The 15,562-nt window shown below is 48.3% G+C and overlaps 1 protein-coding gene across 1 annotated transcript; it reads right to left on the bottom strand.

Annotated features, from left to right (window-relative positions):
• Positions 1-9,346: 9,346 nt before the first annotated feature.
• LOC149525515 (uncharacterized) lies at positions 9,347-14,118 on the bottom strand. Its single transcript, XM_089777851.1, has 2 exons — positions 13,957-14,118; positions 9,347-12,464 (listed from the first exon to the last, which is right to left on the bottom strand). Exon 2 carries the CDS (start codon positions 12,441-12,443, stop codon positions 11,901-11,903), a length of 543 nt encoding a protein of 180 aa, XP_089633977.1. The 5' UTR covers positions 12,444-12,464; positions 13,957-14,118; the 3' UTR covers positions 9,347-11,900.
• Positions 14,119-15,562: the final 1,444 nt, after the last annotated feature.

The raw sequence follows: 15,562 nt of genomic DNA, 5'->3' as shown, positions 1-15,562 counted from the left end.
AGATTCCCCCCTGAGCTTTGGGGCTTGGCTTTCAGACGTGCTGGGCAAACCCGGCTCCAGCTGAGCTCAGTGGGAGCTGTGTGTGCTCAGCCCCTGGATCTGGGAGCCAGGCTGCATTGCTCCCCTCACGCTTCATGGCTCCTTCTGCTCCTGCTTTGCCAGCCCCGCGCTGAGTCTCCTCCTGGCCTGTGGGCTCCTTCTGAGTGACACGCAGGCTGCTCCCACCAACCCCGCCGGGTGACGGAACAGCACCTCGTCTTTACCTTTGCTACAGCAGATCTACAACAGAGACGCTGAACAGTCCATGCTTGTATTTTGTTTTGTCTCATATCCCACAGAATCGGGTAAAAGAAGGAACTTGAAATGGTTACAAAGAGGATTTGTCTATCAGCCTCTGCAGCTGCTGTAAATCAAAATGAACAGGCGGGGGGTCAGTTGTAGCCCTTTTGGAAACTGTGCAAATTCTCTCTTTCAGCTCTGCAGAATTACTCCTGTCATTTATTGCCAATTTCATTTGCATTAAAAACTCTGCTGCCTCATTCAGAACATTCGTGTTGTGATTCTTCATGTCCCTCCCTCCTGGTTGAAAAAAAATTGCTCTGGGTGAAACTCCTCCCTGTCGAACCAGCAGCACCAGACGCTTCCCAAGTTGCAATGTTGAAGCCCTGCTGTGCTCCTGGGCCCACCACGGGCAGGAGCTGCTTCAGCCGGGCTGGACTGGCCATGCCCATGGTAGCCTCAGGGGGACTGGAGCAGCTCCTACCCCAGCTGGCAGGGAGCTGCCCAGCCCCAACCACTAAACCAGAACCAGGGTGCATCACTCATTCCGGGAGATGCCGATCAGTTCATTGGTTAACCTGTCCCATGCCTAGTAGAGGGCCAGGCTCAGGCAAAACCTGGACCGGACAGGCCCCTTCGCTTTCAAAAGCAGCAGGGCCGGGGCCCCTGGGCCCACCCTGTTCTGGCGGTGCTGCCGCTCTAGACTCCAGTCCATGAACAGGGCAACCTCCGAGACAGGACGTCCCTGTGTCTAGAGGGCTTTGCAAGGTGGCGCTTGGAAGCTCTTCTCACCCCGAACGTCACGAATCACCCTCCCTGCCCTATGGCGCTTGCCTTTCCCAGACTTTGGGTGTTTCCGCAGAGAGGAGTCACACAGGTAAATGCCAGAGACACTTTACTCATTGGCCACTTGTTATTGGGTTTAGCGGGATCCCTCGCACCAAACCAACCTGCGTTTCCATCGCTATCGCTCCTCCGGGCGCTACGGATGAGCGTTCAAACCAAGCGTCACCGGCACGTCCTTTGAGAGCATCCTGAATGCTACACTCTCCCCCACACACTCTGCCGACCTTATCTGTGGAGTCAGCGGCTGCTTTTCCACAACCTTCTGCTCTTCTCTGCTGGGACCGCCAGTGACGTGGAGCCTTCCCCGTCCATCTGAACGCGTCTTTTATGTCCACTTGCTGAGAGGGGCACATGCAGCCAGCTCTGCTCCTGGACTCCGATTTTCCACTGGCTTTGCAGTGCTGGTGATGATCTGGGAATTTCTCGGACAAAAGGGCAGAAAGAATTCAGCTTCATATTGACATTGCTGATTTCATTGCTCTATGCAAGTCAGATAAACACATCTTCTCATTCTTCGTGTACTTGTGACCTTGGGGTTCACTTCACTGCGCGTCTCCAGTGCCTTAAAAAACCACCAACTTCCATAGAAACGTATCTGGAGACCCAGCGTTTTCAGTCTTTAACGACTGTCAGCAAAGGTTGCACTCAGTTGCTTCGCCATGTTCAGTTGCCAAAAGGAACTAAAGAAATGAATTTAACTAAATAACTTGGTAAAATCTTATGATGAGGAAACAAATAACAATCTAGTTTTACAACATGGCAGAGCTGTTGTATAATCTACAGGCATTATCTTCACAGTTACAATAAACAGAAAGAGAAAAGCAAAAGCGAAATGTGAACAGCTCGGTCCTTACAAAACACAGTAAGTGAGGGATCCCAAAAGCTTAAGTTTGGTTCACCTAAGTCTCAGTGAGGGTCTTTGGGCACCAAATCTGCACAATTTGCTGCATCTTCTTTCCACTTGCTCGCAGGAATCCTCCGTTGGAATCCAGGCAGACTCTCTGTGCTGTGGATCACTGCCAGACCACCAGCTGGGTGACTAACCATTCAGATTAGTCACAAGGGCCCAGACTGAAAGAAGACCCTGGTACAAGAAAGTCCCAAAGCTGAGACCAACAATATAGAAATAACTCTTTCCCCATTGCTACCTATAAGGAAAAGTTCCCACTTCCCTCACTACCTGGTGGAATACGGGAGTCGACAGGAGCATGATCGTGAGTCAATTTAGCAGGTCTTTACTAGACCTACTAAATTGATCCCTGGAAGATCGGTCTCCACGGTGGAACTCTCCTGTTAAGTGGAGTGAAGATCTCCTGGTAAGTGGAGACAAGGCCTAAGAGCTCAGATGTGAATCTGTGTCTTACTTCTGATAGCAGGCAGTTCTCCACTCCTACTCCAATCCAACCACCATGGTTCTGGAGAACTGTTTTACTGCCCAGAATATGAGAGCTATGGAATCACTCTGCTTAAGAGGAGGAGGAAAAACTATGTTCCCCTAAGGCTGGGAGGTCTGACTGCCAGGAGGAAACTTAGGCTACGTCTACACGGCAGCTCTTTTCCAGGACACTGGAGGTATCCCGGAAAAGCTATGCTGCATCCAAGGAATGCATCCACTTTTCCGAAAAAAATGTTGGAAAAGCAGACGCCATTTTTTGCCATCTCTGTAACCCCTGTTGTACGAGGAAGAAGGGATGTGCTGTAGACTTGCTGAATTTCAGAAAAGCCTCTTCCAAAAGAAAAGCGGGAAAATGCATGCAAAATTACAATTTGCATATCTTTTTCTGACTTTTCTTTGTAGTGTAGACACAGCCATAGGGCCGTGGTGGTTGGATACGCTCTTCTGAGGGGGACAGAGACACCCATCTGTCACTGTGACATGGCATTCTGGGAGGAATGCTGCCTCTGAGATGTTACGGATTGTCCAGGTTCATCCAGCACCCTGACCCCTACACATCCATGTGGGCACTAATGAACCTGCAAGGTGTGACCCACAGCAGATCAGAAGTGATTACAGGGCACTGGGAGTATGGGTGAGGGGCTGTGTCTAGACTGGCAAGATTTTCCGGAAAATCATCTGATTTTGCAGAAAAACTTGCCAGCTGTCTATACTGGCCGCTTGAATTTCCGCAAAAGGACTGACGATCTCATGTAAGATCGTCAGTGTTCTTGTGGAAATACTATGCTGCTCCCATTCGGGCAAAAGTATTTTTCCGAAAGACTTTTGAGCAAAAGGGCCAGTGTAGACAGCACAGTAGTGTTTTCCGCAAAAAAGCCCCGATTGCGGAAATGGCGATTGGGGCTTTTTTGCGGAAAACCGCTTCTAGATTGGCCATGGACGCTTTTCCGCAAAAAGTGCTTTTGCGGAAAAGCGTCCTGCCAATCTAGACTTGCTTTTCTGAAAATGCTTTTAACGGAAAACTTTTCCGTTAAAAGCATTTTTGGAAAATCATGCCAGTGTAGACGTAGCCAGGGAGTTTGGCAGTTTCTGGTCAAAGGTAGGGGCTGTGAAGATGGTTTTGCCAGGAGGGCTTTGGCTTTCTTGACAACAGGATGCTGTTCCAGGAAGAACTGCTAAGCATGATTGGGTCCATCATGGAGGAATGGGAAAGCGAGTATTTGGATACAGACTGGCTAACCTAAGGTACGTCTACACTACAGCACTAATTCGAACTAATTTAATTCGAATTAGTTAATTCGAACTAAGCTAATTCGAATTAGCGCATCCAGACTTAAAAACTAGTTCGAATTAGCATTTTGCTAATTTAAACTAGCATGTCCACACTAAGTGGACCCTGAACCGAGGTTAAGGATGGCCGGAAGCAGTGCCGGCAGGGCATCAGATTAGGATTTAGAGCGTGGAGCTGCTGTCTCAGGCTAGCCGAGGGCTGTGCTTAAAGGGACCCGACCCCCATCCCGGACAGACAGTTCTCAGGGTTCCCCGCTTGCAAAGCAGTCCTGGCTTGGAGTGCCCGTAGTACCCACACTGGGCACATCACAGCACTCGGCCATCAGCCCAGCTGCACTTGCCGCAGGCTGCCATCTGGGGGGGAGCAGTCGGGGGGCTACAGGAGAGCTTCCACCCCGAGCAGCCCGCAGAGCCACCCCAGTCCTCCCCATCGGGGGCTCGTACCCCATTCCTCCCTCACCTCCTTCCACTTACCCCTCCCTAGCCCCCCTTCCTGATGTACAAAATAAAGGACACGTGTGGTCAAAAATAGAAACTCTCTTTATTGAACAGAACTCGGGGAGACTGGGAAAAGGAGGTGGGAGAGGGGAAGAGAGAGGGTGGGACAGGGGAGGGCAACTAAAAAGATCTGGGTTTTGGAACAGGTCCCATATGAAGAGAGGCTAAAGAGACTGGGACTGTGTCTACACTGGCCCCTTCTTCGGAATAGGCATGCTAATTTCTAACTTTGGAATAGGGAAATGCGCGGGGGATTTAAATATCCCCCGCGGGATTTAAATAAACATGGCCGCCGCTTTTTTTCCGGCTTGGGGAAAAGCCCGAAAAGAGCGTCCAGACTGGCGCGATCCTCTGGAATAAAGCCCTATTCCAGAGGACCTCTTATTCCTACTTCTGGACGCTCTTCTTATTCCTACTTCTGGACGCCAGTCTGGATGCTCTTTTCCGGCTTTTCCCCAAGCCGGAAAAAAAGCGGCGGCCACGTTTATTTAAATCCCGCGGGGGATATTTAAATCCCCCGCACATTTCCCCATTCCAAAGTTAGAAATTAGCATGCCTATTCCAAAGAAGGGGCCAGTGTAGACGTAGCCTGGGACTTTTCAGCTTAGAAAAGAGGGGATGGAGGGGGGATATGATAGAGGTCTCTAAAAGCATGAATGGTGTGGAGAGGGTGCATACAGAAAACTTCTTCATTAGTTCCCATAATAGAAGGACTAGAGGACACCAAATGAAATGAATGGGTAGCAGGCTTCAAACTAATAACAGAAAGTTCTTCTTCACAAAGCAAAGAGTCAACCTGTGGAACTCCTTGCTGCAGGAGGTGTGAAGGCTAGAACTATAACAGAGTTTAAAAAGAAGTGAGATCAAGTCATGGAGGTTGGGTCCATGGAGTGGTATTAGCCAGGGGGTAGGAATGGTGTCTCTGGCCTCTGTTCGTGGAAGGCTGGAGATGGATGGCATGAGACAAATGGCTTGGTCATTGTCTTCGGTCCATCCCCTCCAGGGTCCCTAGGGTTGGCCGCTGTCGGCAGACAGGCTACTGGGCTAGATGGACCTTTGGTCTGACCCAGTACGGACATTCTAAGCTCACGGCTCAGGGTTGGGGGTCTCACTGGACCACCTTGATTTTCATGCAAACCTGCTCCTGGGTGGCCAGGCTGGCAGCTATCCTGCCCTAGACGGCCACTTTCCTGTGCCTAGTGCGGAGGTCGTGGATGAGGTCCACGATGTCTGCACTAGACCAGGCGGGCGCCCGCCTCTTGTGGACCTGGGCAGGCTCCCGGGAGCCGCCAGCCTGGTCCCGGGAAGAGGCGGAGGGCTGGGTGGCAACGGGTGGCTGGCTCGAGCTGTGCCAGGTGCAGGGTCTGCTGGCTGGGTGCTGGCAGGCTTGCACCTGGCACGGGCACCGTAGCCAGCCCGTGCCCCTTTAAGGGCTCCGGGGCCGGGAGGGGGGCAGAAGAGTTTCCCTGGTGGTGCCCAGAGTGGCCACCAGGGCAAGCTGGGGAGGGCTAGCCTCCCACTAGTTTGAATTAAGTGGCTACACAGCCCTTAATTCGAACTGCTTAATTCGAACTAGGCATTAGTCCTCGTAGAATGAGGTTTACCTAGTTCAAATTAAGCACTCCGTTAGTTCTAATTAAGTTTGAACTAGCGGTTTGCCTGTGTAGCGCCTATCAAAGTTAATTCGAACTAACGGCTGTTAGTTCGAATTAACTTTGTAGTGTAGACAGACCCATACACATGATTGGAATATTGGTATAGCAGGGTACAGCTCCCTCAGGAAAGATAGGCGGGGAAAAAAGGGAGGAGGTGTTGCCTTACATGTTAAAAAATGTTTACATTTGGACTGAGGTGGAGATGGATGTATGAGACGGACTTGATGAGAGTCTCTGGATAAGTGTGACAGGGCACCTGCCCTGCACTGGGCCTTTAAGCCCAAGGCTCAGGTCTTGAGCCTTAGGGTGGCTGGAAGAACCCAGCTGAAGCGGTTAGGCTAATGAGAGCCCAGCTGTCAGAGATCCAGAGAAGCCCGGGTGGCTAGGTGAGCCCAGCTGTCAGCTATAAAGGGAGGAGCACAGTTTGCTAAGGGGGGAGCCAGTGGAGGGCTGCCGGGAGAGGAAGCAGGAGCTCCTTGGAGGTAGACAAGCTGGGGATGACCAGCAAAGGCTGGAGGAGGGCCAGCCAAGACTTCCCCTGGCTAGGGGCTGGAAACAAAGCCCCCTGGTTTGCGTGCTGAGCATGAGGCCGACTAGGTAAGCAGAGCCGGTGAGACAAATGCCTATGATGAGCAACCCATACAGACTGTAACTTGCCCTATGGGAACAGTCAGGGGGCACTGAGGCACAGTGGGGGCGTGCACCCCCTGACAATAAGCTTAAAAGAGGTATAAAGTGAGGGTGATGTCCTGTTAGGGGTCAATTATAGACCACCTAACCAGGAAGAAGAGGTGGGTGAGGCTTTTTTTAAACAAAGTCTTCCGAAGATCAGGACTTGGTGGTGATGGGAGACTTCAGCTATACAGATTGAAGAGGTCAACTATACAGACATCTGTTGGGACAATATCACAGAGGGGCACAGATTATCCAACAAGTTCTTGGAATGTCCTGGAGACCATTTTTTATTTCATAAGGGGGAGAAAGCCACTGGGGGAAAGCTGTCCTAGATTTGATTTTAACCAACAGGGAAGAACGGGTTGAGAATTTGAAAATGGAAGGCACCTTGGGTGAAACTGATCATGAAATCTTAGAGCTCATAATTCTAAGGAAGGATAGAAGTGAGAACAGCAAAATAAAGACAATGGATTTCAAGAAGGCAGCCTTTGTGAACTCAGGGATCTGGTAGGTAAGGTCCTATAGGAAACAAGTCTAAGAAGAAAAACAACTGAAGACAGTTGGCAGTTTTCAAAGGAATATTATTGAGGGTGCAAGACTCACCGTTCTACTGCGTAGGACAGATAAGAAGTATGGCAAGAGACTACCTAGGCTTAGCCAAGATATCTAGAATGATCTAAACATCAAAAAGGAGTCACAAAAAAAGTTGAAACTAGGTCAAAGTTCAAAGGGTAAATATAAACAAATACTACAAGTATGTAGGGACAAAATTAGAAAGGCAAAGGCATAAAACAATCTCAATCTAGACACATTGGCTACGTCTACACTGCCATGATTTTCCAAAAATGCTTTTAACGGAAAAGTTTTCCGTTAAAAGCATTTTCGGAAAAGCGCGTCTAGATTGGCAGGACGCTTTTCCGGAAAAGCACTTTTTGCGGAAAAGTGTCTATGGCCAATCTAGACGCGCTTTTCCGCAAAAAAGCCCCGATCGCCATTTTCGCGATCGGGGCTTTTTTGCGGAAAACACTACTGTGCTGTCTACACTGCCCCTTTTGCGCAAAAGTCTTTCGGAAAAAGACTTTTGCCTGAACGGGAGCAGCATAGTATTTCTGGAAAAGCATTGATGATTTTACATTAAATCGTCAGTGCTTTTCCGGAAATTCAAGCGGCCAGTGTAGACAGCTGACAAGTTTTTCCGGAAAAGCGGCTGATTTTCCGGAAAAACTTGCCAATCTAGACACAGCCATTAAGGATAACAAAAAATATGCTATATATACATTAGAAGCAAGAGGAAGACCAAGGGCAGGCCCATTGCTCAATGAAGAGGGGTAAACAATAACAGAAAATGTGGAAATGGCAGTTGAGCTTCACGTCTTTGTGTCGCTTTTCACCAAGAAGTTTGCTGGGGATATGACGTCTAACATAGTGAATGCCAGTGAAAATCAGGTAGGTTCGGAAGTTAAAATAGGAAAAGAACAAGTTAAACGTTCTTTAGAAAAATTAGATGTCTTCAAGTCACCATGGTCTGACGAAATGCAGCCGAGAATATTCAAGGAGATAATTAAGGATGTACCTGAGCCATTAGCCATCATCTTAGAAAAGACATGGGAGACGAGAGCGATTCCAGGTGACTGGGGAAAGGCAAATAAAGTGCCTATGTATAAAAAGGGATCTGAAGAGAGCCAGGAACCTGCCAACCAGTCATCTTAACTTTTATGCTACGTGACAGACCTAAACCAGCAGCCTGCCACAGTCTGGTCGAAGGCAGGTACACAGGGCACTGGATTAGTGGTTTTCTCTTTCCAAAATAAACTACTAAAGCCTGCTGCAATAAAATAAAGGCAGGAAAACACTTGGGGCTAATTAACTAGATTGCTCCCTCAGGCAAGTCGTCCAACACCTGCAGCCAATTACAGCCAGTGGGGTTGCTTTAAAAGACCTCCCCTAGGTAAAGAGAGGAGGACGATAAAGGGTGACGGACCAGAAGGAGAAAGGGAGGAACAAGTAGAAGCTGTGTGTGAGCTCACAGCTGGTTAACAGGTGCCAGAGGGAGACATTTTGGAGGTGTTGTTTGGGGAAGTAGCCCATGGAAAAAGTTGCCAAGTTGGGAGGAAAAACAACCTTGCCGCTACTTCAGGATTCCTGGGCCAGAACCTGGAGTAGTGGGCGGACCCAGGTTCCCCCTAAACTTTCCTCCCGCGCCAACACAGAGTCTGTCCCAAGAAGGGAGACCAGGACTATCGAGGGTTTTCACCCCAAAACCACGGACTAGCCTGTGATGAGTCTGGCTCCCTAAGCTGTGGACCCTGCCTCCTGTAAAGAGAAAGGGGCTGTGTACAGCACCACAGCGAGTCTCCGAGGCTAATATTATCTGTCAGCACTGCAAGACCCACAGGGCATGGCCAGAACTTTGCCACAGCTAGTAAAGATAATGGACAAAATAATAAAGCAATCCATCTGCAAACATCTAGAAGATAATCATAGAATCATAGAATCATAGGACTGGAAGGGACCTCAAGAGGTCATCGAGTCCAGCCCCCCGCCCTCAAGGCAGGACCAAGCTCCGTCTACACCATCCCTGACAGATGTCTATCTAACCTGTTCTTAAATATCTCCAGAGAGGGAGATTCCACCACCTCCCTTGTAATTTATTCCAATATTTGACCACCCTGACAGTTAGGAATTTTTTCCTAATGTCCAATCTAAACCTCCCCTGCTGCACTTTAAGCCCATTACTCCTTGTCCTGTCCTCAGAAACCAAGAGGAACAAATTTTCTCCTTCCTCCTTGTGACACCCTTTTAGATATTTGAAAACCGCTATCATGTCCCCCCTTAATAATAAGGTGATATGTAAGGGTGTGTCTAGACTACAGAGTTTTGTCGACAAAAGTGGACTTTTGTCAACAAAACTATACCTGCGTCTACACTACCTCTGAGTTCTGTCGACATAACGTCGACAGAACTCAGCAGTTTTGTCGACGCTGGTAAACCTCATTTTACGAGGCATAACGCCTTCTGTCGACAGAAGGTGTTATTGCATGTAAACTGTCCTTTGCGTCTACACTACCATGTCAACAAAGCAGCTTGCTTTGTCGACAGAACTGAATGTAGTGTAGACGCTCTTTGTCGACAGAAGTTTTGTCGACAGTATCTGTCGACAAAACTTCTGTCGACACAAGCCTGTAGTCTAAACGTACCCTAAGAGTCAGCATAACTTTGTTGAGAGCAAACCACATCAAATCAACCTGATAGCTTTCTTTTAAGGGTAATAAGCCTTCTAGATAAGGGGTAGCAGTAGATCTGGAATACCCAGACTTTAATAAAGCATTTGAAATATTCTTGTATAACCTTCTTATCAATAAACTAAGGAAATACAACCTAGACGGGGTTACTATAATGTGGGGGAATGACTAATTGGATAATTGTTCCCAAAGAGTAGATATCAATGGTCCACAATTGTCCTGAAAGGTCATAACAAGAGGGGTGCCACAGGGATCAGTTTTGGACCTGTTCTGTTCAATATTTTGGTCAACGATTTAGATACATTTATAACATTTGCGGATGATATTATGCTGGGGGGGCGGTGCTTTGGGGGATAGGGTCATCATTCAAAATGACCTGGACACATTGGAGAAATGGTCTGAGGAAAATAGGATGATGTTCAATAATGACAAAATACTCCATTTAGGATATGTCTAGACTGCAGGTTTCTTTTGGAAGAACCTTTTCCGGAAGAGATCTCCCGAAAAAACTTCTTCTGAAAGAGAGTATCCACACTGCGAAATCACATTGACACTGAATGGATGCCATCTCACATATAAGCTGTGATTACTATAGGCGGAATGGACGCCAGGGCACCTGTGCTTTTTCCTCTTTCCTTTTCTTGCGAAAGAACTCTCTCTTCCCCGTCCACACACGCCTTTTTCCAAAAGAGCTCTATCGGAAAAAGGCTTGTTCCTCGTAGAAAGAGGATTACCAACGCCGGAAAAACCCCTCTGTGCTTTCGATTTACTATCGAAAGAATGTGATTGCAGTGTGGACGTTATTCAGATTTTGTTGGAAAAACAGCTGTTGATGATCCAGATGGTGCTTGGTCCTGCTGTGAGGACAGGGAGCTGGACTTGAGGACTATTGAGGTCCCTTCCAGTTCTAGTGTTCTATGGTTCTATGATCTCCTAGTTCTTCTTTTTCCCATGGATATATCTGTTTGGTTAAACATATCCCACAGTTTCCATTAAGTTACCGATGGTTCTACTGCAGTCTTCACTAACCTTGTCTTAAACCACAACCATATGGATCCCTGTGACCACAGAGCCCCTCCTAACTGTAATAGTCCCAATCTCCCGTAACCACACGGATCCTGGTTACCAGATATTCCTTCATAATGTTATAAACCTCTCTCTCCACAGATGCCCCCATCTCCTCCTCCAAAGAGAGGTACATCTGAGGTTCCTACTTTGTCTACCAATATAATTCAGCGAGCAGGGAGGGATAAGGAAAACCGCACGACAGATATTATGATGAAGCAGAGCTTTTAATGCAAATGAAAATGACAGTAAACAAACGAAGTAATTGGACAACGCAGAAGGAGACTATTTGCACAGTTTCAAAAAGGGCTATAACTGACCACCCGCCTGCATGGGGTACATTTCAGACAAAATGTTTATTTTGCTTTCCTGCAGCTGCAGAGGTTGACACCCAAGTCCCTTGTGTCACCATTTTAAGTTCTTTCTTTTACCCCACTTGGTGAGATCTGAGGTAAAATAAAACACAAGCGTGGGACTGCGCAGTATCACCGTGGTACATCTGCCGTAGCAAAGGGAAAGAGGAGGCGCTAAAGGTGCGTGTGGACAGAAAGGGTAGAACATGTCGGGCCTGGTTCTCCCAGACAGCAACGTCTCTGCCCCCACGAACAGGGACTTACAATGACAATCGGTGTCACTGAGGCGTTTCCTCAGGCCCCTGTTTCCATCACCCGGCGGGGTCGGTGGGAGCAGCCTGCGTGTCACTCAGGAGGAGCCCACAGGCCAGGAGGAGACTCAGCGTGGGGCTGGCAAAGCAGGAGCAGAAGGAGCCATGAAGCGTGAGGGGAGCAATGCAGCCTGGCTCCCAGACCCAGGGGCTGAGCACACACAGCTCCCACTGAGCTCAGCTGGAGCCGGGTTTGCCCAGCACGTCTGAAAGCCAAGCCCCAAAGCTCAGGGGGGAATCTGTATCCGGCCGTTCATTGCCTGGGTCTGCCACGGATGGTCCTGCTGGGTTTAGCAAGGCCCACAGTATCCACCAAGGTACCTGCGGCCATATCCCCCGTATCCACCGCATAATCCACCATAATATCCTGGGTATCCCCAGTTACCATAATATCCTGGGTAGCCGCAGTATCCCCCGTGAGCATAACGACCTGGGTAACCCCAGAACCCTCCGTTACCATAAAAGCCTGGGTAACCGCAGTATCCCCCATAACCGTAAAAGCCTGGGTAGCCCCCAAAACCGTAACGGCCTCCATAACCATAACCCCCATAACCGAACAACCCTCCGTAACGGCCTCCATAGCCGTACAATCCCCCGTTAGCGAAGGAGCCCCCGTAGCCGGCTCCCACCACAGGTTCTCCTACGGCTGCCACTTCGCTCTGCTGAGGGAAGGTGCTGAGAACTGGTCCGGGGAGGGTCACCACAACCGGGGAGGGTCTGATCACCACTTCGGAGTCAGGGCACTGCCGAACGCACGGCTCGTTGCAGGTACCAGAGACGGGGCTGGGCCGGGCCACCCCGCATTCTGGATAGCACAGGCTGGAGAAAGCCATCTCTGTGGGATGCAGGTAAACCTGGAACACACAGCAGGGAGCAGAGTGAAGGGAAGGTACAAGTGAGGGGAAGAAAGGTTTCAAAGCTTGGTCACAATTGTTGTAGGTAACCATGGTGCCCAAGCGACAGAGAATGAAGGGAATCTTTCTGTTATCGTTCATCTATTTGTTTCAGTTTCTTTATTCTGTGCCTCATGTCCATTGCTATGAAACTGCCTTCCCAACTGGCTAACTTGAATCTCTCTCAATGAGTGTTTGAAAGACACCGAGTGGAATAAATGTCACTATTTCTATGATAAACATCTGAGATTCTGGGTCTACGTGAGACATTTCTCAACAGCAATATAGCTGGGTAATCACAGCTTTTCTTCTGAGGAGTTAACCCTTCCATGAAAAGCAGTTCAGTCCAGTAACACAATGGGACTCTTTGCTTTTCCAAGCCCTGGGGTCACCAAAACTTGCTGATGAATAAATGGAAACTTTTTGTTTTTCCAGACAACTTCCTCAACTGGGGAAAATGGACCGAGATCCACTTATTTCTAAGGAGTGACAGTAAATCCCGCATGGGAGAAGGGGTTCGTTCCTCGGTCTTTTGGCTCAGAAAAGCAAAGGAATCGCAAGACTGGATCAAGCCTTTGTGAGTTTGATCCAGTCTCATGTCTCCAATAGTGAGGAGTAACAGCTGCTTCAGAGCAAAGTAGGAGACGGCTGAATCAGCCCATTCTGGAATAGCCTGCGAAATCATCCTCCTAATCCAGTGAAGTGAAAAATTATTGAGGATGTTTCTAATGTTACTGACAAAATTTAAACACCCTAATTCTATTTCCAGGTAACAGGACATAGGTATATCATTTGCCTATGTTGCTCTGAGTAGCCACCCTTTCGTTGGAAATCACGAATCGAAAAGCACCTGCAAATGTATAGCTGCACTCAGTGGAGAGGGTCCAGAGGAGGGCAACCAAAATGTTTAGGGGGCTGGAGCACATGACCTACAAGGGGAGGCGGAGGGATCTGGGCGTGTTTAGTGTGCAGAAGAGAAGAGGGAGGGGGGAATCTGAGAGCAGCCTTCACCTACCTGGGGGGGGTTCCAAAGAGGCTGGAGAGAGGCTGTTCTCAGTGGTGGCAGAACGAGGAGCAGTGGGCTCAAGTTGCAGTGGGGGAGGTCTAGGTTGGATACTAGGAAAAACCATTTCCCGAGGATGGTGGAAAAGCACTGGGATGGTTCCCTAGGGAGGACTGGAATCTCCATCCCTAGAGGTGTTTAAGTCCCAGCTTGACAAAGCCCTGGCTGGGATGATGGAGTTGGGGTTGGTTCTGTTTGGGCAGGAGGCTGCACTCGATGACTCCTGAGGTCTCTGCCCACCCTGGGAGTCTATGATTCTATGATAATAATGGAAGAACACCCTGATCCCTAATATCAATCATAGCGAGTACATTGAAGATAACGTCCTAAAGGAAACTGTCCCCTACTGTGATATCTCTAGGGTTAGAAAAAGAGTCGAATTGGGCTTACCTGGTTCACCGAGGGGATGAAATCCAGAGAAGTGTTGAGAAGAGCCCTGAGTCGAGAGCTCTTTTATACCGTTCCTAGCACAGCCTGGAGGAGCTGGGATGCTTTGTGGAGGAGTCCTAATTAGCCACCAAACAGACTTGATGATCTTCCTAAATCGTCCTTGGGCCGGAGCTGTTTGCCTCAGCGTTGGGGATTATTGGGCTAATCTCAGCCTCAGCGGGCGGGACACGCACATTGCATCCCCAGCTTCCTTTCATCTTCAATTGTACAGGCCCGAGGCATTCCCCGTGTGATTGTACTGACTTTATTGGTGCTGCAAGGAGAATGAAGGTCAAGGTGATTCTGAGCAGCATCAGACGTACCACTGGCTGTCATGAAAGGAATCCAGTCCGGTCCTTCCAGTTCATGCGGGTCATAGTTAGGGTCTTTGGGCAGTTCTTTCTACACCTGGTAGGAAGAAAGGAGCTACTTTTCTGCATTCTCCCTATCCCCTTCTTTGTGAGTTAGATCAAGGTCCTTTGAGATCAATGGGAATCATTCCAGTTCCTCCAGCATGTTTCCTGTCAGGACTTTGAGTCTAAAATGTCCCCTTCCGCAGAGGGATAGTACAATGCCTAAAGTACAACTTTAATCCGATTTTAAACTTTCAAACGGGGTCTTACAGACACGAACGTGGAACGTGGGCCTTTGTGATGGTCCTGTGACTAAGGATGACTCTTCCACTCTTGTGAGGAAAATTTGACCTAACATTGGACCTCCACTTGGATCACCAATGATTTCTCAAAGGGGCATCTAGAGTCTATTTGCCCATGGGTCATGGGAGGGATAGCAGAGAGTGAAAAGAATAATTTTAAAAGCGATAGAGAATAAGACAGGGAACATCCTATTGCCTCTATATAAATCCATATTTTTCCCACATCTTGAATACTGCGTGCAGATGTAGTTGCCTCATTTCCATTGGCATTGGGAAAAGTTCAAAAAAGGGCAACAGATATTGTTAAGGGTTTGAAACGGCCCCCATTTAATGAGCGATTAAAAGAATTGGGAGCATTCAGCTTAGAAAAGAGGACACTCAGGCTACGTGTACACCACACTGTAGTTCGAAGTAAGAGACGCAATTTGAGCTAAGCAAATTGTTTATCTTATTTTGATCATATTTTGAAATAGCTTATTTTGTAAAATCAAGAATCAGGAATAAGGGATCTCCCAGAAAAGGCTTTATTTTCCGAAAGATACCTGTCTAGACTGGCGCTTTTCTCCCGCAAAGCCCCGAGCCGGAAAAAAGTGGCAGCCATGTTCATGCAAATGCCGCGGGGAAAATTTAAATCCCCGGGGCATTTGCAATTCTGACTGGTCTCATTAGCATCCCTTTTCCGGAAAAGGGTGCCAATGTAGACACAGCCTATCTGTTCCTGGGATCGAATCGTTGCTTGGATGCAAAGAATAAGATTTAAAACAAGTGTTTTAAGCTCAAACTCCATCTTGATATGTTGAATGCCACTTGCTATTCCTTTGGAGAAGCCTTATCATCAGGTATAAAGACGCCTCAGTTAAAGTGAGTCACAACATCAGAGAGTTTTTTATTGCTAAGGCTTAAATACAGGGA

This window comes from Pelodiscus sinensis, chromosome 1 (genome assembly GCF_052426305.1).
Source record: "Pelodiscus sinensis isolate ZL-2025 chromosome 1, ASM5242630v1, whole genome shotgun sequence".
Lineage (NCBI taxonomy): Eukaryota > Metazoa > Chordata > Testudines > Trionychidae > Pelodiscus > Pelodiscus sinensis.
Note: the sequence above shows the minus strand (reverse complement) of the source record. Positions and strands in the feature narration are given on the sequence as shown.

Excerpts from the sequence above, each read along its gene's own strand:
- LOC149525515 (XM_089777851.1), bottom strand. The coding sequence starts at position 12,443 with ATGGCTTTCTCCAGCCTGTGCTATCCAGAATGCGGGGTGGCCCGGCCC.